This window comes from Tauraco erythrolophus, chromosome 1, assembly GCF_009769465.1.
Source record: "Tauraco erythrolophus isolate bTauEry1 chromosome 1, bTauEry1.pri, whole genome shotgun sequence".
NCBI lineage: Eukaryota > Metazoa > Chordata > Aves > Musophagiformes > Musophagidae > Tauraco > Tauraco erythrolophus.
In genome coordinates this window covers 114,933,710-114,954,337 of record NC_141465.1, presented here as the reverse complement: position 1 = coordinate 114,954,337, position 20,628 = coordinate 114,933,710, and the positions used below count along the sequence as shown (strand labels likewise).

The window sequence follows — 20,628 nt, the reverse complement described above, 5'->3', positions numbered from 1 at the left end:
AGGAAGTGAGTGGATATTTGACTGGAGAGTTTGATGCAGGCTGGTACAAAGCGAAAGGTCATTCATGAACACTCAATCAGAAGAGTTTTCAACTCCCACACAATGACCAGGGTCATTCTGATCTGCGCATTTGATTTGTGTCTATCCCCACTCTGGATAAGATGACAGTTTAATAGGGTTGAGAGAGCACATTTGGATTAATAATCTGTTTTAGAGGATCATTTGTAACTTGATTTGAAACAGCTATTTTTATAGTGTGGTGAGAAAGGTTTATATACTATGTCTGTTTAATTTCCAGTTTCCTCCACACTTTCTGGTTTTATTCAAAAACAAATGCAGAAACATCAAAACACCTCAAAAATAAAATGTGCACTTATTCTTGACATTGGAAACAAAATTCCTTCAGAGCATCTCTTCACAAAAAGCATCCAAAACAGTTTCTGATGGGAAATATTCCAGAGAGGTTATGATAAGTCCTAGATATAGCAAAACTTTTTTGAGATTTATTGCTTTTAGTAGTTTGGTGTTTCTGTAGTCATATTCCTTGCTGCCCAGTAGAGGCAACATTTAAGGATCCTGCTGCACTACTGGGCTGCAGCAATTCCCACTCTAATGTGTCCACATTACAAAGAGTATGAGCATAACTGGTAGCAAAATGCCTTAACTAGAAATCGACTAATCTGTCCCGTATCTTTGCTAATGTTCTCTACACTTTTCTATACAATCTGTGCTGCAATTGCATTATTTGTCAGTTCTAAAGATCATAGAGGAAAGAAACCCACTGATACCTTCCTTACAAAGATAAAATTCTGGACCCATTGAAGTCATGAGGAGTTGCTACTAATTTTAATAGTTCTTGGCTTTCAGTAATCAAACCTGCTAAGTTGATTGCATGTAGGTTCCAAATCTATTTTTCAACTACCCTGTTTGAAAACAAACTGCAGAAAATGTGCTTTACCATCATTCCACAATCAGGTGTTATTGGTATAGACGTTATGATGAAGTTCAGTAAAGGAAAAATTAGATAAGTAACAAAGGGAATTTCCTAAAAACAAAGACCATGGGATAGTTTCTTAAAAGAAAAACGCCAAGCCCATTTAAAATTACTCACAGAACAATCTCCCACTCCTCACCATAGACAAGATCTTTCTTGTCTCTAAACTAAATGAATTTGATGGTGGCTTGGACAGGAAGGGTGAAACTTGATGATGCAGTCTGACTTTCACAAGAGCTCTCTTTGTGAGCTAGCAGAGGTCTGCTAATGGAAACACAGGCATCAGCCTTGAAAGCCCCTGAATTTCCAGTCCCAGGTGAAAAAGATCTTGGTCACTGGGAACTAAATATATCCAACAGCTATCAAGCAGGTCAGTAGCTTGTTCAGATCAAGTCTCGGTTTAGCTCAGCTTTTTTAGCATGTAAAAAAAAATATAGAAGTCCTTATAGAATAAGTGGGAAACAGATTTCTAAAAGCTTTGCTTGCTAAATAACTTCTGTATAAACTGAACTAGAATTATTGATTTATAAATCCTTTGGGGCAGAAATTCTTTACCTCCACACAGATAATATCCAACAGAATGCAGCTCCTTTATGAACATGTTTTGTGGATGTAAAACACACAAAACGATAGCTAAATATTAAACCAGATCTCTGTGCATAGGTATGTCAGAAAGCAGCAAGTGCTATCAAGGTCAGCATTATGCCCCAGACGTTATTTCTCTCTATTATCAGTGATACTATGGTCCAACAGAAGTCAGTCTGCAGCTCTGAAGTGAGGGGGACGTACAATGGGATATCCATTCCTACACAAGCATACATGTCATGCCCAGTTTGGTAGGTATATTTCGTTGTAGTATTGCAATATTCAAGTTTTATCTTGTTTAGACTGCAAAATGAGTAATGCTGGAAGTAGGCCAAGTGAGTTCCCATTTGCTTTCTTCTCCCATATTCAACAGGTAATTGTTGTAAGTTTAAAATACAAAACATGCTACAGACAGGGATTCTTAAGGTAGGACATGACTCAGCCCAAATATCACAACAGCATCATTCCTGCCTACTTGTGAAGTTACCATTGACATAAACCTCACATATAGATGTATTTCACCAAGGGGCAAAACAAGACTTTCAATGCTGCAAACTGCTCTTGTAGGTTACTGGAGTAAAAACGGCACCAGGGAACAGTCCATTAACCTCAAAGGATTGCACTGACATAGCTACATTGAAAACAACAAAGGTCTTCACTGCAGATGGTGTATAGGTTTCTACATCTTCCTGTCCCATTACTAGCTCCGTAACTTCTACTTCTTCTTAGGGTCTGAATTCACCACTTTTTAAATGTCCCATGACACTCAGGGACAGAAGCACAAATGGTCCAACCAGGGCATCCTAAAGCTGGAGAAGACCATCCCTTTATCTGGAAGAAAAGAGTGGCCAAGGGATACATTTCTAATTCCTTATGAAGCCTGGTAAGCGTGTGTGCTTAAACCAGCTTCAGTGCGACAGATTTTAAACTGCATTGCGGTTACTGTGTAACTTAACAGGCTGGATCTGTGCTGCTTGTCCGACCACGCCATCAGTAAATCAAGGAATGCTGTGGTCATAATAATTTTAAGAGGATATATCTGCACAGCCATTCTGATTCTTTGGACTAGACATTATCTTGAGGATCCCAAAATAAATCTTCTCTCTTTCTGCCTGCCTAAAAGAATACAGTAGCTTCTTCATTATTTGCCTGCATCTGTATTTTTGTTTGGGAAATAGATCCAGCTAGACTTGACATTGAATTAGATCTCAAAAGAGTGATGCAAAGCCTGGAAAGCTTCTCCCTGGATCTATGAGGCTTTAGATTAGAGCCTACATGTCCAGAGCACTGTATCCTTTCACCAGCTGAGATATTCAACCCTGTGTCCACCAAAAGCTGTATAAGCCGTATAACTGGCTGGTTCAGAATCAAACATCCCCTTATTTTGGCTTTGACCACTTTAAAGGAATTAAAATGATGAAAATTATTTGAAGTCAGAATTTTCTTTTACTGGGTTAGACTCATTCTGACCCCCAGACACAGTGGCTCTGCTCTCCAAAGATTAGAGTGGCGGTGGGAGTTTGGATGTCATGAGCTCAGTACCTTTCTTGGAACCTGGTCTTTATTGTATAAAGCATATGGATTTGAGAATGGAAAAGCTGCCAAGATACTGTAAGCGCTACCAACCATGTGGGCATCCAACCCATACTGGACATGAGGTAATATTTGGAAAATTTGGATAAATTGTTTTTTTCTTGCCCCAGTTTTGCACTATCCCTGGCTGGGTCAAGAAATGATAATATTTGCAAATGCATCTTGCTAATACAACTGTTTATCATCTTTCTGGATGGTATATTTCTTTGCTAATATAACTGTTTATTCATCTTTCTGGATGGTAACAAAACTGAGCCACATTTCTGAGCTTTTTGAAATCTGCATTAATGGTGATCACATGCCAACAACAGATAGGCTTTTTTGTGTTTGTAATAACCCTACTTGCCTTGATGGACACCTAATGAGGAGCCTGTTATGTCCTCCAACAGTTTCTCTCAGCTAATAACATTTGCGTTACTTTTGGCTGCAAGAAATAGTTTTTTGTAAGGATGAGTTTTCATGTGTCTGGGTAGACTTTAAAGTGAATTTCTTCAGCAACATTTGAAATGACTGTTTTCTGCTTAAAGTATTAAAACATACGAGAACAGAGGAACTAATCCTAATACAAACATAGGAAAAGATCAGGCTTTCACAGCAAATTTCCATAATTCATTATGGATTCACTACACACTGACAGGCTGCAGTAAATTGTCCTGCTGATACAACTGGAAAGAACAGTGAATGGAACAAATTGAACTGCTCACAACACAAGGACAGCAATGAGATCTCTAATTGGACAAAATTAATTCCTCAGAAGAGTTCAGGTTGCAATCTTGGACTTTGAATTTTACAGCTGAAAGAAGGCAATTACAATATTCCAACTGATTCAGGTCATGTTACTTGAGCTATACATGATGCTTTATGACTAAATTCTTCTAAATTATGATTCAGTAAGTTATAAATGGTCCCCTCCATTGAAAGCAAGAGTTATCTTGCAATGTATGCAGTGCAACTGAGAGGAAGCAGCAATGGCAGCTTTCAAAAGCTGCTGAATACTTTTCTGTACTCTGGCCTTTGTCCTGTTGCTTTAATGGTTTCACTCTGTTGTTTCTTTACTTCAATGTGGTATAAATGATTCCCTCTTGCTGGTGAGCTTTGAGTGCAGAACTGGGCAGAATCTCAAAGTCTGGAGATCGTTTACTAAACCTACATCTTTTCAGACTGGCTAAACATTGGCACAAACAAGAACATTAGTCATCATCATGACTAATGTTCATTAGTAACATTTTTAAGCTTAGAAACACGGCAGCTCAGATTGTACATCAGCTTAGACAACCTGTCCTTCATGAACTGTGCATTGCTCACGGGTAGAAATGTTACTCTTCTTCTGCTTTATAAATCAGAGGCTTAACAATACCTAACCTGGGATCTGGGAATGTTTCCCACCTCTTGAATTAAGGTCCATTCTCTGGCTGAGTACCAAACATTTACTGAGATAAGACTCAAATGTATACCATCATCCCTCCAGGTCCTGAACTATCACACTACTTTCGCTGGAAAAATATGAGTAGATGGGATTCACTGCACAACCCAACATGCCTCCCTATGAAGACAACTGAGGGACCAGGGCTTTTGGGCCACCTGTACATCATGTCAGGCCCACAGTTTTGACACAGCAATGACTCTGTGTAGTAAGAGAGGGCAAAGCACACACAGGTTAGGCCTCCCTAACCTTCCTACAGAAGTGAAAACACCATATACTTCCTATTCTGGAAAACTGGTCATTATGGATCTCCCTTAATAAGACACTTCATCCATTGAAGTCTGCAATCAGTGATCACTTCAAAGCCATTCTCCTGACAAATACTGAGAGAAAATTGCAAAGAAGTTTAATATCTTGTCAAAAAATCAGTACATATTCCAAGGACTCAGTAACTGAAGGAAATGACCGATGAATTTCAGGATGGTTAATGTTCTCTGTAGTTCAGGGACAAACCCTGGTCCAAAACCCTTTGAGATAGTGGGTACTGGACCCACTGAGTGCTCTAGTTTCTTCAGAGTACAGAGATTCATTGTGTTGAGGAGTCACTGGTTAATGGTTATAATAGTGTACAATGATAGCGTATTACTGGAATAGTAATCTGAGTTTGTAGAAGGCAAACAACTCCTGGAAAGAGCTGAGCCTGTCATTGTTTTCTAATATAGTGTTTAAGGTCAAAATGGTAGCTTTTTACAGTGAAGAAATGCCTGGTTTAAAGTTGAAACAAAGAAAGTATTAAACCCCATATGCTTTAATACTCTTTAGCAATGCAAAGTCTACAGGCTACACAGAGACATGTTACTGATCTCCCAAAACACAACTTCAGGACTCTGTGCTTGCAGGAGCTGACTGTGCTGTCACCAGGGGAAGGAAGTGGCATACATAGTGTTAAATCCCAATGCAACACCTTTGCTTTCAGAGGGAAGTCAAATTTTGGCACCCAAATGGAAGAGAATATCTTTGTAAGTGATTGTTTTTGTGACTTTTGATGTACATAAATCTCCTGTTAATGCATTAGAACCTTGAAGAGGTTTAAATGGCGAAAGCCTCTCAGCTTATCTTTGAGCCTACCTGGAGTTATAGTGTTCATCTATAGCTTGGTTATATTATTGCCTGAAGGGCGACAAACCAGAGAAGATAGAACAAGAAGTCTGTCATATTGCATACTCTATACCCTGGGTTATCTGCACAGCTCACTGTTAGATCGGGTTTATCTAGTGATCTATAAACTACAAATGGAAAACTTTTTACTTACTCCAATTCCCTCTTTTAACACTATTTTTTTCTTTTCAACACCATTTTACTGAAAGAGGCACCATGTGAGCGGGGGCCACAGAGCCCCTTCCCTGCCACAGGGCCCAGGCAGTGCTAGTGGAAGGTGTACAGCCCCTCTTAGCTTTGTCCAGCCCAGAAATGAGCCAACAGATAATAAAAGAGAGGTGAACTGCAGCCTTCCAGTACTTAAAGGGAGCCTTCAGGAAAACTGGAGAGTGACTTTTTACAAGGGCATGTAGTGATAAGACAAGGGACAATAGTTTTAAACAAGTGTTTTGTTTTTAGCAAGTGTTCTCCAATATAAACTAGTTCTCTCTTGTTTTCCTTATTTACCAGTCTTAAAGTGGGATGTTTCATAGAATCACGGAATGGTTTGGGTTGGAAGGGACCTCAAAGGTTATTTAGTTCCAACCCCCCTGTTCACATCTAGTTCACAGCCAAAAGTGATTTTTTTCTGCCTCAGTGTCGTGGTTTTAGGCTGATCCAGCAACTAAAACTCACACAGTCTCTCCTTCTCCAATAAAGTAGAGAGGAGAGAAAAAAAAACCAAAAGGACTGAGGGTTGAGGCAAGAACAGAGGGAGCACCCACCAACCATGGTCCTGGGCAAAACAGGCAGCGCTTTTCTCAAAGCAAAACAGTTTATTAATGATTACTTAGAAGGACAAAGGGAAATAAAAACCGATTACTTGAGAGGACAGAAAGAAACAAAACCAGATCTTAAAACCGACACCTTCCCCCCCACCACCTTCCTTTTCCTCCCGGCTCTACCTCCTCCCCCCAGCAGCACAGGGGGCAGGGACTGGGGGAGTGCAGGTCAGTTCATTCCGTGCTGTTACTGCTGCTTCTTTCTTAAAGGAGAAGGAGTCCTTACACCCTTTTCCCCTGCTCCAATGGATCCCCTACCCACGAGGAAAAATCCACAAACTTCTCCAACGTGAGTCCAGCCCACTGGAAACAATCCTTCCCCACAGATTGCTCCGGTGTGGGCTATACCACAGTCTCGGGTACTTAGGGAGCTGCAGCCACTCGCTCCGGCGTGGGTCGTCACGAAGACTCCAGATGCCTTTCTGCCTTGCCGTGCCCCCAACACGACCATCCTCGGGCTCAGGCATCTTCTCCCCACGGGCTGCGAGTGGGTCGCTGCTCCACCGAGGCCGTCCTGGTTGCAGGGGGGCAGCCTGCTATCTCACCATCAGCCGCAGGGGAAACTCGGCTCCGGCACACCTCCTCCCGCTCCATCCTCATTGACCTGCTGTCGATGCAGCTGTTTCTCTCAGATCTCAGTCCTCTCCAGGTGAACTCAGCCCAGTGGGCACCCCGGGAGTGGGGTGCCCCCGAGTTCCCCAGCTGGCTCCGCCGCCGCCATCCTCCGTGGGCAGCGCCGGCCCGACGCAGGCAGCCGCCCGGCCGGGAGCCAGGGAGCGGGGGCAGTGCCCTCCTCCCTTCTCTGGTCGATCCTGGGCGAAGCACCTTTTCCGGTTCCCTTGTCCTGACTTAAATAGGGCAATTCGCAGAGGCGCCCTATTGGCTCAACCCCGAGGGGGATGGCAGTCTGATCCGGTGGCCAGAACTAAGCCTAACCCGGATCCAAAACCGGGGAGGTCGCAGGGAGCAAAATCCCTCTCCTGCCACCAGAACCACCACCCCCCTCCACATCAAACCATGACACTCAGGTACTACAGGAAAATAACTCCCTGATATTTCCTTTATCTTCTCATATCTCCTATCTTTTCCAAAAGTATAAGATCCTATTTCTTCTCATTTCCCAAGATACAGTCACCTGTTACCCCACATGGCCAGCCCCATGCCATCTCACACCATGAAAAGCCTCATCCCTTCCCTCACCAGTAAGTGGTCATAGAATCACAGAACGGTTTGGATTGGAAGGGACCTTAAAGATCATCTAGTTCCAACCCCCCTGCCATGGGCAGGGACATCTTCCACTAAAGCACGTTGCTCAAAGCCCCATCCAACCTGGCCTTGAACACTTCCAGGGATGGGGCAGCCACAACTTCTCTGGGCAACCTGTTCCAGTGCCTCACCACTCTCACAGTAAAGAATTTCTTCCTCAGGTCTAATCAAAATCTATTCTCTTTCAGTTTAAATCCATTGCCCCTTGTTCTATCACTACACGCCCTTGTAAGCTTTCTTGTAGGCCCCTTTTAAGTACTGGAAGGCTGCTCGAAGATCTCCCCAAAGCCTTCTCTTCTCCAGGCTGAACAGCCTCAACTTTCTCAGCCTGTCTTCATAGGAGAGGTGCTCCAGCACTCAGATCATCTCAATGGCTCTCCTCTGGAACTTGCTCCAACAGCTCCTTGTCCTTCTTATGTTGGGGGCCCGTATCATATATGTAATGCGCATTTTCTCGTTTGCCCACCTCCCAGCACTTGGGGGTCCCTGTCGCTGCTGTAGGGGTTGCTGAAGTTCTTCTAAAGCAGCAGGTAAATCATTGTGATTTGCGGTATGGCATATTAAGATAAATTGACACATTTCTTCAGTGTCCTAGGTTGTGATGTGATTCAGAAGAGCTCTTATCAAAAGTAAAAAATGAAACTGTCATCAGTTAGAACCCTTTCAATGCCAATTAATGTCACAGAACTCTTGCTTCTGCAAAACATTAGGCTGACTTCAAAAAGGAGGCAGGGGCTGGACACAGTTTAATGCTCGGGTTGCATAAACATCACACTAGAATGCTCTCTTTAGAGGAACTCTGCATCTCACTCATCCCTGCACCATCTTACTCTCATTTCTCCCATGTCTTGTGTCCTGTCTGAACTAAAGTAGAAAGCACTTTAGGACAGCGACCATGTCTTTTAATATTTTGTAAAGCACCCAGGATGTTTTGAGCTGCACTAAGACAATGGATATTGCATAAAGAGGAATGAATTGTCGATGCCATGGAAGGAGATTTCTACACACTGCCTTAAGTTTGTGACTATTCCTTTTAAATAATAATAATAGTATGAAGAGCTTCAGATATTGTTAAATAAGGTATGAAGTATCTGAGTTATAATACCCAAGTTCTACCACAATTACCTAACACTAAACATCTGCACTGGAAAAGAAACTGAATCCCATGGGCAAAATATATAGCTGCTCTATCATTTCATTATGTATTGTCATAAAAATCAGTGTTTCACGTACAGCAAGTTTATTCTTTTTGGTCAGAATCCAAAATTTCACGTCCACAAGACAACTCCTAAACTTCCCACACACACATACCTCTTTGTTTTGGTGCTGTGATATCGTCTTTTCCAGTCTCTGTACTGCTCGAATCAACACTTCTTTGTCTTCAACAAGGACCTTGCAATTCCCACTTGCAATTTACTGGGTTTCTAGGCATTGTCGTCAAATGGCAGCATTCAGCTCCCATGTATTTGCTCTTTCCCTACTATTTTGTACCCAGAATCTTCTTGCAAGGCTATCACCTCTGTCCTCCTTTCCTAATATCTCCTCAGGCCCGTAAAGGATGACTAAAGGTAGAGCTGATGTTAACTAGTAACTGCACATACGTTGAGTTTAAAATTTGAAATAGCGCACATCCATTTATACGTCTCTGCAGCTGTGTTGTTTGCCTCTCAATAGATTTCCTGCATGTTACTTATCTGCTTAAATTTGAAACTATTTGGAGGAAAAACTTACACTTGTCTACTTGGGAAAGCAAATGTGATCAAGCAGAGGTTTGACTTCACAACTTGCATTTGACACCAGTGCCTTGTATGGCTGCATTTATGCATTTAGGCTGTGGTTCCATGATGGCTTATCTAAGCACCATCAACATATGGATCTGGTATAAAATGGATCTGGTCAGATAGGAGAACGTGTGCACTTCAGGCAGATTAAACACACTACACAGGAGAGAGTTTAAGCTGTGTAATCATTTCATGCTTTTGTGGAGGCTTTATGCTGGCTGTGGGAGGGCAGATGTTCCTTTATCCAGCATAAAAATGGAAACGTGCAGACAGATCATAGAATCATAGAATGGTTAGGGTTGGAAGAGACCTCAAAGATCATCTAGTTCCAACCCCATTGCCACAGGCAGGGACACCCTGCACTACACCAGGTTGCCCAAAGCCTCATCCAACCTGGCCTTGAACACTTCCAGGGATGGGGCAGCCACAACTTCTCTGGGCAACCTCTTCCACTGCCTCACCACCCTCTGAGTGAAAAATTTCTTTCTTCCTTATATCTAATCAAAATCTACCCTCTTTCAGTTTAAAGCCATTGCTCCTTGTCCTATCACTACATGCCCTTGCAAAAAGCCCCTCTCCAGCTTTCCTGTAGGCCCCCTTTAAGTACTGGAAGGCTGCAATAAGATCACTCCGGATCCTTCTCTTCTCCAGGCTGAACAACACCAACTCTCTCAGCCTGTCTTCATAGGAGAGGTGCTCCAGCCCTCGGATCATCTTTGTGGCCCTCCTCTGGACTCACTCCAGCAGCTCCATGTCCTTCTTGTGTTGGGGATTATACTTGATTCGTCATAAAGCCCAACAGTACAAAATAGGTCCATCAGTGTTTTAGAACAAATTTGAATCAGTAGTGAGTTTATGTTAAATTAAAGCTTGGCTTCCGATGGCCATGGCATTTCTGATGAAACACGAGAACTGGGGACAGACTTTTTAGTAGGGCCTGTAGTGACAGGACAAGGGGCAACGGTTTTGAACTAAAAGAGATTAGATTTATACTAGATATAAGGAAGAAATAAGGGTGATGAAACATTCAAACAGGTTGCCCAGAGAGGTAGTAGGGGCCCCATCCCTGGAAACATTCAAGGTCAGATTGGATGACGCCTGAGCAACGTGATATAGGTGAAGATGCCACTGCTCATTGCAGGGAGGGTTGGACTAGATGACCTTTATATGTCTCTTCCAACCCAAACTATTCTATGATTCTATGATCCCTATAGGTAGATTTACCATACTGCCAAACTATTATGTTCAAGTCACTGACACACGCCCTTTTCCAGTTCTAGCTCTGTCAAATTAGGTCATTAGGTCCACTAATGTTCAAGCCTTTCCCCACACATCTCTCTGCCGAAGGATATGGACCAAAAACTCCGAAGCATAGTTTTGGGTTGTCCTTGGAATTGATTGAACATCACCTCTGCTAAGAGTGCAGCTGTGAGAGACGAGTGTTGTCACACTGAGAGGTCTTTACCCCCTGCCCATGTAGTTCAACACAACATATGTGAACACTGCCACCAGTGCCTGATGCCAGTGGAGCTGAAAGGACTCAGCCCAGCTATATCTGTCAGAGGTACAGAAGATATTTAGGTATTTCTAATAATTGAAAGAAAATAGAATGATTTAAAGCCAAAGGAGAATCCTGACAACTTTGGCTGAAATCCTCAGATACGTGGCATAAGCACTGACAGAGGTACAGCCAGTCTCACTTGGATTCTGCACAGCTTTCCAGAGCAAGGCATCCTGCGAAAGGAGCAGCACAGTACAGTAACTTAATTCCTTCCTTTCTCTTTCTATTCTAAATCTTTAACCAAAAAAGAAGTTTTGTCTCAGAATATGTAAGCACTGGAGAAGGAAAATATTTTTATACCCATAAAAAGCCGTTGTCTTGTTTTAAATGATACTCGAATGACTTTTTTTTTTTTTCGTTTCCAGCAAATAAGCATAGAAATCAGTTTCAGTAGGTTTTTCGTCACCAACCACTTATTGATGGAGAAATGAGCACAAAGGGAATGTTTCCCAGAAACTGCTTACAGAATTGAACAGTGTTTACGTGAAGGAGTCAGAAACTTTCAAAATCTCCAGAAAAGTAGTTAAAAGTAGAGGTAGTACACTTGAAAACAGTAATGGTAAAATTTATCCACTGATTTACTACAGATAGTTTGCTCAACTCTAACCAGTACTGTCTTATAAGCGAAAAGACATTTCCTTATGGAAATTACACTATAGTTTAGCAGCTTTCACTTTATTCTGTCCCTCTCTCTTCCCATCTCTCAGTTTAATTCCCATCAGGAAAAAGAAGCTGAGGAGTGTTGTCACAACAAGACATTTAAGTGAGTAGCATTCAGAAAAGAGTGAGAGAAAGTGGTAATCAACAGTCCATAACAAATATAAAAGAACTAGAGCTGGTATTGTTCAGAAGAAAAAAAAATAAATTACTAAAACCAGCCTCTAGTAAAAATACCCATCCTGAACTTTCCATGTCTTCAGGGCAAAGACAAAGGGTCAACATACACGGGCAGAGCTGACCCAGAGCAGTTTCGATTTTATCGTGCCACTCTCCACGTTGGTCATTTGCTACATTGCAAATAATGGTCCCTTTTTGTCACCGCAAGAACAATAACAGCGACACCAAAATGCTTCTCATGCCATTCAGTGCAAGTCACTGCAGTGATTTTGTTCTGGCCTCTACTTAATTCTTCTGTCCCGATTGCAGCAATATTTCCCTGGTTTCCGTGGTTCTTCTCCCTTGTTCCGAGTTGCACAATTACTTTGTTTACAGCTTGTTTCTTCTCGCTGGAAACAAATGACCCCAGTGAGGCACTCCAGCTCTTTTGCATTCAGACAAGCCCAGCTGAAGCTCACAGGGAAGGAGATGTTTGCTACCATCTGCTGGTGAGCTACAGTCGGGGATCACACGAACATCGCACACCTGATTTTCCACATATATCACCTGGTCTATCAGCAGCAATCTGCTGATTCTTTTGAATCACATTCATTTAAGGGTTCGGGTGCAAGGCTAAGAAAATACCGTTGTGTGGCAAGAAGCAGACAATGATGGGGAAGTTCTACTGAAAGCAGATAATCATGGACACATGGAGAAAAGGATTTCAGTCCTCTACAGATGAGCAAATCTCTGATAGCAAGACCTTTGAGCAGACTTGTGGGAGCTACAGAACTCCCAGAAGAGTAATAACAGGAAGAAAAACTTGGCCTATCATCGTGGCTCAAGGCAGAAAGTCTACAGTTGTTGCTAGAAATAATGTCATCATCTCAAAAAGTACTTGCTTCTATGGCAGTAGCTCTCAAATCAGGCATCATAATCCCAAATATGAGCAGGAGGAAAAAGAGACATCTCACACAAGGCTTGTGAGCCTTGAATAAAGTTCACAGAAGCTAATGTACAAATATCTGGTGTATATATTTAGGTGTTCTTCAAAAGCAAAGTGAAAAAAAGAATTTCAAATAATTACTGAGAGCAATAGCTGTTTCTGGATTCTTTTTTTTTTTTCAGGGAATTTACACTTGGAAGAATTTAGCAGCTCTATATTTAACAGTTGGGAATGAAGTGGTTGCTGTTCAAGGAGAAATGCACTGTTTTGTAAGCTGAAAACAATGCCCAAGTAAAGAACAAACTGAAATTCTTCCCCGCAGGTACTGAGTGTCATCAGCTCCAACACCTCCCCAGCTTTAACAGGATCTGGGGAGCAAAGCAGCTCCCGGGCTAATGCAAGACCTTCCTGGATTCAGCCCTAGAATAATCCATTATGGCAGGTGCCCCAGTCACTCTGCCCTCCTTCTGCACTCACTTCTCTCCCAGGTGCCATTGCATGAGGATGACATTTGTCATCAACACACTGTCCTTCTGCTCACGGTGTGGTCCTTTGCTAGGGTGCACTAAATCCATAGATTTTGATTGTGAACTTTTCTGGCAGGGCATGTGTCTGTTTGTACTGTATTTACCACCGTGGTTTTCGACACGGAGGGTATATTTAGGCACTGCCACAACAAAGTAGTAACAAACTGTTCAGTAACGTGCACTTACTCTTGCTGAACAGGGCAGACTGTAGCTCTCTGTAAGTCTAACAAATATTTCTAAACCAGCAACAGGGAAGGTTGAGCCAGAATTCTGAGCCAGAAAAGCTGTGAACCGCTGCCTGCTCGCCACGCCTCCCCTCCTGTCTCCCCACTGGCCCTTCACGAGCTGAAGCACCGTATTCAACCCGCCACAGAAAGAAAACAAACACTAAGCTCCTGATTTTTCTGAGTTCCTTTTCACAGATATTGTTCTCTTCGCAGGATTCAAACATTGTCCCCACATCCTTAGGGCGGAGTTTACATCATTTGTTTCTTAACAGCCTTTCAGATGACAGGTTCCTGCCCCAACGGCTGCAACTGCCAGGGAGAGCCAGCCGTTGTGCAGCTTTTCAAAGCTGGCAACAACGCATTTGTGTCGGGCTCCCACTGGCTGCAAAGTTGCCCCCAGCTCATTTATCTATCCACGTCAGAGAGATAAAGCGCAGCATCAATCGGCAAGAAAGCCCTGAGTTTGGTTGATCCCCATCAAGTGAATTTTCCAGCCTTGAATAGAAAGCCAGCAGGTTTTGCTGCTTCTCCGCGCTCCCCTGCCAAACCCCTGTACGGTTCAGACAGGATTCAACAAAAACGAACCATCACCGGTAAGAGAAAATCAATAGGATTCAAGCGTAGCTAATCCTCAACGAGTGAGTGCATTCTGTAAAGACATCTGCTTGTACCCTGCGAATTTGAATTGCATTCACCTAAGCAGTGTGCCATCTATTCACGGGTTAGGAAATGAGTGGTGGAAGTTTGTTGGTATATCAATAGCTGCATGATCTTATTATCTGCTCTTAAAGCCAGGTATATGACACAAAGAGATGCAACGTGAGACTCCCCGAACGTTAGCAGCAACTGATTGAAAATGCAACAGTAATTCACGTGAGCAAAATGCGAAAAGGCCTTTGAAGAGAGACTCTTCAAAGATATACATACATATGTAACCCATACATATCTTAGAGCACTTCACCGACCAGCTCCATGCCTGTCGACAGGTCGAGAAGTAGCAGCAGCCTGTTCTCTGAGGAGCAGGCAAACGAGCGGAGGCAGACTGGTGCAGAGAGGTGAGAAAGGGCAACCCAGTCGCCTCCTCCAGCCTTTATGATAAAGATGCTTATGGTTTATGATAAAGATGCTTTTGGCTTTGGTTTTGAAGTGTTGGTGCCTGTGTGAAAAGGCGTGCACAACTCTGAGCTCTTTGGATTGTTGACAGCCTTTTAGCTGTTACTTCCCCCTGGTTGTCCTGTACCCATACTCTCCCCCACTTCTATTCAAACTAGTTTTTACAAACCAATGTTTTGAGAAAAGCGGTGAGTTTTACACCCTACAGAGTGTGAAATGTGTGGAACAAGAGTCCTGTCTTTCTTCCGCTAAAGTATCATATAAATCAGTTTTACATGCAACTAGAGTAGGCTTTGGCCAGAATATTTTTCACCAAGACTTCTAATGAGAAATTAATTTCTAACAGAAATGAAAACTGCATAGCATAGGGAAGAAAGATAACAATTTGGGACAGAACTCGCACCATTCCTCCTGGCCCCAGGATGTCTGCTACAGAGCTGCCACATCCTCCTGGCCCCACTGCGTTGCACAATACTTATCATGTGGTCATGCCACAGGGATGTGGAAAAGCAGAACATCTCAGCATTATCTGCAGGCTGGGCCACCTACTCTTGAAAGAAAAAGACTTAGCAGTCTGAAAGTAGACATCTCTGTCCTGCCTCCTCCAGCAGTGATGTGACCTCTTTCAGCTTCAAAGGATTTAAATTAACTTGCAGTACCAGTGCTGTTCTAGCTGATATAAGGACATAAGCAAGGTAAGGTTGCAGGGAAACGGTATCTTTCATTAGCCCCCTACTGTGAACACGGAAGACTTGTGAGCTTGTTGGATTATTCCAACTGTAAGAGTTGGTCAATAAAAAATATTACTTCGTTCCACAAATCTTTTCTTAAATTAACTTAGCATTACTTATGTAAGCTCTGCTCCAAAGCTCTCTCTTCTGCTGGCTTGGCATCCCTTCTTGTTTTTTCATATAATTGTGCCCACTTTCTCACAAATGTCTTAATTAATCAACAAATGTACTACATTTCAGGAAGTTCTACTGTACTGTACTTTTAAGCATCTGCTCATGTTTTCACATTGCCCATATCAAATAATTTAAATTATGTAAATAATAGAAGAGCTGGAGAACAGGCAAAGTGTGCCAAGATGCACTTTTCAGTACTTGCCCGTTTGTTCCAGAGGGACTTACTACAATGCACTTATGTCTAACAGCCCTCAGCAATGTAATATATGAGCACTGAAATGCAGCACCTGACTGCGTTATATTTACATCCATGTTTGCTGTACCAAGAGCTCATGAGGCAGAATCAGGCAGGAACACTGCAGCATAGTAAGATCCAGTATCCTTTTCCATTTCAATCCCCTCTTCTAAATGCCTTGCAACCTAAAGGCAGAGAGTTGTAAGTCCTTACAACTGATATGAAGGCAGAAAAATCTTTGACACACCATTAGCAAGAATCTATAAGGTCATTTTATATAGTGTTGAAATGATCTTTCATTACCATCTAGTGAATACGCATGTTTAGGAAGGTAAGTTTTCCTAATAAATAGGGAAACTGAAGCAATATCACCCTAAATTCTCCTACAGAGAGAAGGGGTCTGGTAAAATTCATTTCATTGAATTTTACTCCAAACACACTTTAGCCCAGTAGATAGTTTGTTGTTTTTTTTTTTTTATTTAGAGTGTGATGCTACAAATAGCATAGATCTTGGCTGGGGCCACACTGTACCAGACACATTAAAGATCTTCTAATAACAGCTTCTGGGCAGTGTAGACTTTACAAATCAAGAGAAAAGACAGGTCCAAGACTGAGAAAACGACACAGCAAAGATATATGACAACTCTTTATGCAGCATAATGAATCATGCACAGTGGAAGGAAGAGTAGTTACTCTGCTCTACCACCGTATCTAGTTACTCATAATTGTCTTACTTCAGAAAGGCATAATAACAGACAGAGGTAAGATTCCTACAGGAACTGCTCTGTAAGTAATAGACTCTAAAATGAAGTTTTTAAAGCAACACTTCAGAAGATAGTGGCTCTCTTCCCCAACTGCACTATAGTGAAAGCATACACTCACTAATAGAGAAAAGAAAAGCAATGAACCCAGTTCTATCTCATCCTGACATTGCTGGTGTCTTCAAGATGAAATGGGAACACTTGTCTCAAGGAAATGAAGATCTGAACTGAATCTCTGAATGGGAGAGGGAGCTGATGTGTAAAGCATCTCTGGTTTTTGCCAAATTTCATCACAACCCCATGCCAGCTAAATTACGCATCTAGGGTGTTTTTTTTTTTCTTCAAGTCCTTTATCATAGGGATGCAAATTTTTCTAATTTATCTTACCTTGGTACAGTTCACAAATCCTTGCCAATCCCTAAATTATCTAGGAAGCCTGAAAGCTTTCCCCAAACAGTGTCCCTTCCTTACACACATAAGCAGGTTGTGTTTATATACCTCTTGGGAATTGCTGTTAATACAAATCCAGCGGCATTTCCAGACCCGAATGAGGAAAGTGACTATGCATTTGGCTGTTTTTAAATATCAAATGATAAAAGCTTTAAAAGGCAATGAATAAGCTGTTCTCTAGAACCAGATCCATTCAGTCTGTCTAACTCTGAGTTGTGCATATGCCGCACTTTGCAGTCCTGTTCCCTTAAAATGTTATTACTCCCTTAAAATTTTGTAAACATGACCTACAGCTGGGAAAACAATTTAGATACTGATTTTCCTGTGCCATCAACCTTTCTACATGATGCATATCTGAGCTTACCTTCCACGTGACGGAGGGGCAGGCTGCCAAGGTGAAGGTAACTTTCTCTGTCACTACGTTGAAGGTGACACGAAACATGGTTTGTATTCCAGTGGCCTCAGACCCAGGGTAGAAATCTTCAGTGACGGTCACACTGCTCACTTGTGTACATGCTGCCAGGCTCCTGTCACGCTGCGCTATACATTCGGCAAACCCATAACGTTATGACCAAAGCTGAAGCCTGAAACAGCTGTAAAGGTCCAGCTTTTCCCAGCAGCCGTGCTCCTGTGTGTCAGAACTAATCAGATTAGCTGGTCTTACTCGTCTGAGTTGGGACTAACAGGTTAGCAGAACAGTTTGGGTGGGGGAAGGGAACAGTAAATAAATCAAATTAGGGCATTTACTAAGCAGCTGAGATTTCCTTCCTGCTTGCCTTTGTCTCTTTACAGGACTCATGCAGAGCCAGGACAATGCACCACAAAAACGCGGCTTTGTTTTAGAGCAGCTCTTTGTATAAGAGAATTTCAGTAACTTTGCATTGATTTGATTCGTTTTTTGGTTGCCAGTGATCACCAAGAGAAGAGCTCTCCCAGAGCGGCCTGGGTGTCGTGCAGATAAACAAGTCTCAGACAGAAAAGCCATGCATTGTGCTTTTTTTCATCCTGCTCTACCCGCCAAGGCAACGCACTGGCTGTGCCAAGAAATCAGTCACCCGTTCTGTTCTGCACAGTACCAGATAACAAGATTCACAAATGGCCAAATCTGGAGACTAGGGCAAAAGGGTCAGTGGGACAAGACAGGACAAGACAGGATAGGACAGGAAAAGTATCTCTTCATGGTCCTCAGTCTGCTTCAGATTACTTTCTCCATCTCTGTTACTGACTGAGGCAGATTTACTCTCAAGGGAAGGAAAATTCAAAAGAAGAAAGAAAAACAGGAAATCAAGTAGTCACCATTAACAGTGGCCGACTGGATGCATGGACTGTGCTACATGATGTGGAAGATGTTGCATGTGGGAGATGCTTCCCTCATGAACACATCAGAGGTAGTCAGCTCCGATTGATGCCATCATGTCATAGTACCAGCATGCAAAGAATAGACTTAGTTTGGGAAACTTGTCTCTCATCTATATTTATCTTTCCAAAAATAGATCTCTAGTTCATTAGTCACCTAATTTCCTTCCTTGCCAATGGAGAAAGATAGGTGGGATCAACTGCCCTCTGAAACTGCTCTTTCCCACCACTGGCTAAAGAGAGGGAGGCTATGTATTGACATTTCAGAAAGCTAATGTAACTTGAGATTATTACCTCCCTTGAAAATTTCCATTGAGGGTTGAAACCGAGTTCAAAGATGCATTGACTTTCTCCTACTTGCTCTGTGAATCTGGTCTGTGACTCTAGAAAGATGTTTGTTACAAAATGAGGAGCCCATCAAAACATCCTGCGTATGTTTCGTTCTACTGGTCAGTAATTGCACCATGCGTAACACGTTTGCAATGTTGGAAAGTGGCCAGGCTGAAAACCCATTCTTGCTAATGAATACCTACTCATACAAAAGTTGCACTGACATTGGACAGATTAGACAAGCAACAACTCACCAAGGGGAGTAGCACATTGACAATCTGACCCTGTAAGAATTCGTTTATTCTAATAATCTAATTCTTGTGGCCCAGAAGAAGCCATGCACCATGCAAAAGCTAAGGAATGCCTCAAACCTTTTGATGACAGCATATGGCTGGGTTCCCGTACCTTAGTGCTTGTGCTGGTGCAACTGAAGCCCACAGTGTTTAAAGGGCACAAAAGCCCCACCATGAAATCATTATTTGAAATCCTAACAAAGCAACCTAATAGATCAACTTCCAGTATACCAGGATCCCTCCCAAGAAATCAACAAACCAGCCGGTCAGTGTGCTATTACCTTCAACCTGAATAAGATGAAAAAGGAGAATTTTGTAGGAAGCCCACTCTGAACACAGCCATACAGATCTGATGCACACCTTTAAAGGACAATAATATGTGCTGTCACGCAGGCCAGGACTGACTGTACAGACAGAAATCATCTGTTTGCTGGGATTAGGTGGTAAGTGGGCTTTGTTATTTTCATAAAGTGAAAATAAGATTCAGCTCCCTTTAAATAATATATTGATTGTAACACAGGTATTTCTAAAGAGATTTGTGCACAGTGAAAGGTGTTTCATTCCTCTCCAGAACTGAATTCCTAAAGTCTGCTTTCATTTACTAATCTATTTAGATTCTTTCAGAACTATTCAAGCACCAGTTGGTGAAGTGGAGGTAAAATAGTATGAAGTATCTTCTTGCTTTACTTTTATAAAGGTTATGGTTTTTCTTTTCTTTCAAGTGCAGGTTTACTGAGAATCTGAAGCAGAAAGTTTCCTTTGTGAGAAAAGATGTATTTCCAAGACAGTTTCCCGGTAAACTCTCTTTCATGTGCCAAAAAAGGCTGTTGTTCCTATGAAGTGTAGTTGTCACAGGAGGTCAGGCTCAGATTGAGACAGGTCCTCTGGCAGTTTGTGCCTTACTGATAGAGATTGCTCCAGGGATGAAAATCTGTAGCAGGAGGGCCACGAAGATGATAAGATGATAAGAGGGCTGGAGCACCTTTCCTATGAGGACAGGCTGAAAGAGTTGGGGCTCTTCAGCCTGGAGAAGAGGAGGCTCCAGGGTGACCTTATAGCGGTCTTCCAGTACCTCAAGGGGGCCTACAAGAAAGATGGGGAGAGGCTGTTCAGGAGGGCCAGTTGTGATAGGACAAGGGGTAATGGTTTTAAAATAGAAGGAGGTAGATTCAGGTTGGATATTAGGAAAAAATTTTTTACCATGAGAGTTGTAGAACACTGGAACAGGTTGCCCAGAGAGGTGGTGGATGCTCCATCCTTGGAGACTTTCAAGGCCAGGTTGGATGAGGCCCTGAGCAACCTGATCTAGTTGGAGATATCCCTGTTCCTTGCAGGGGGGCTGGACTAGATGAACTTTGAAGGTCCCTTCCAGCCCTAACAATTCTATGATTCTATGATTCTACGAAGACAAGTGAGTTCTCACCTGATACAGTCTTAGTGCCCCCTGTGCTGCTGAGGACAGAGATTGGTGGTTGTTTCTATTTTTA

General features: G+C 42.4%; 1 protein-coding gene across 1 annotated transcript in view; it reads right to left on the bottom strand.

Moving 5' to 3' along the window:
• SPATA13 (spermatogenesis associated 13) overlaps positions 1-17,604 on the bottom strand; it is a 155,518-nt gene extending 137,914 nt beyond the window's left edge. The window contains exon 1 of the mRNA XM_086613255.1: positions 17,527-17,604. Within this exon, the coding sequence (XP_086469381.1) occupies positions 17,527-17,604 (78 nt within the window). The remainder of the gene's footprint in view (positions 1-17,526) is intronic.
• Positions 17,605-20,628: the final 3,024 nt, after the last annotated feature.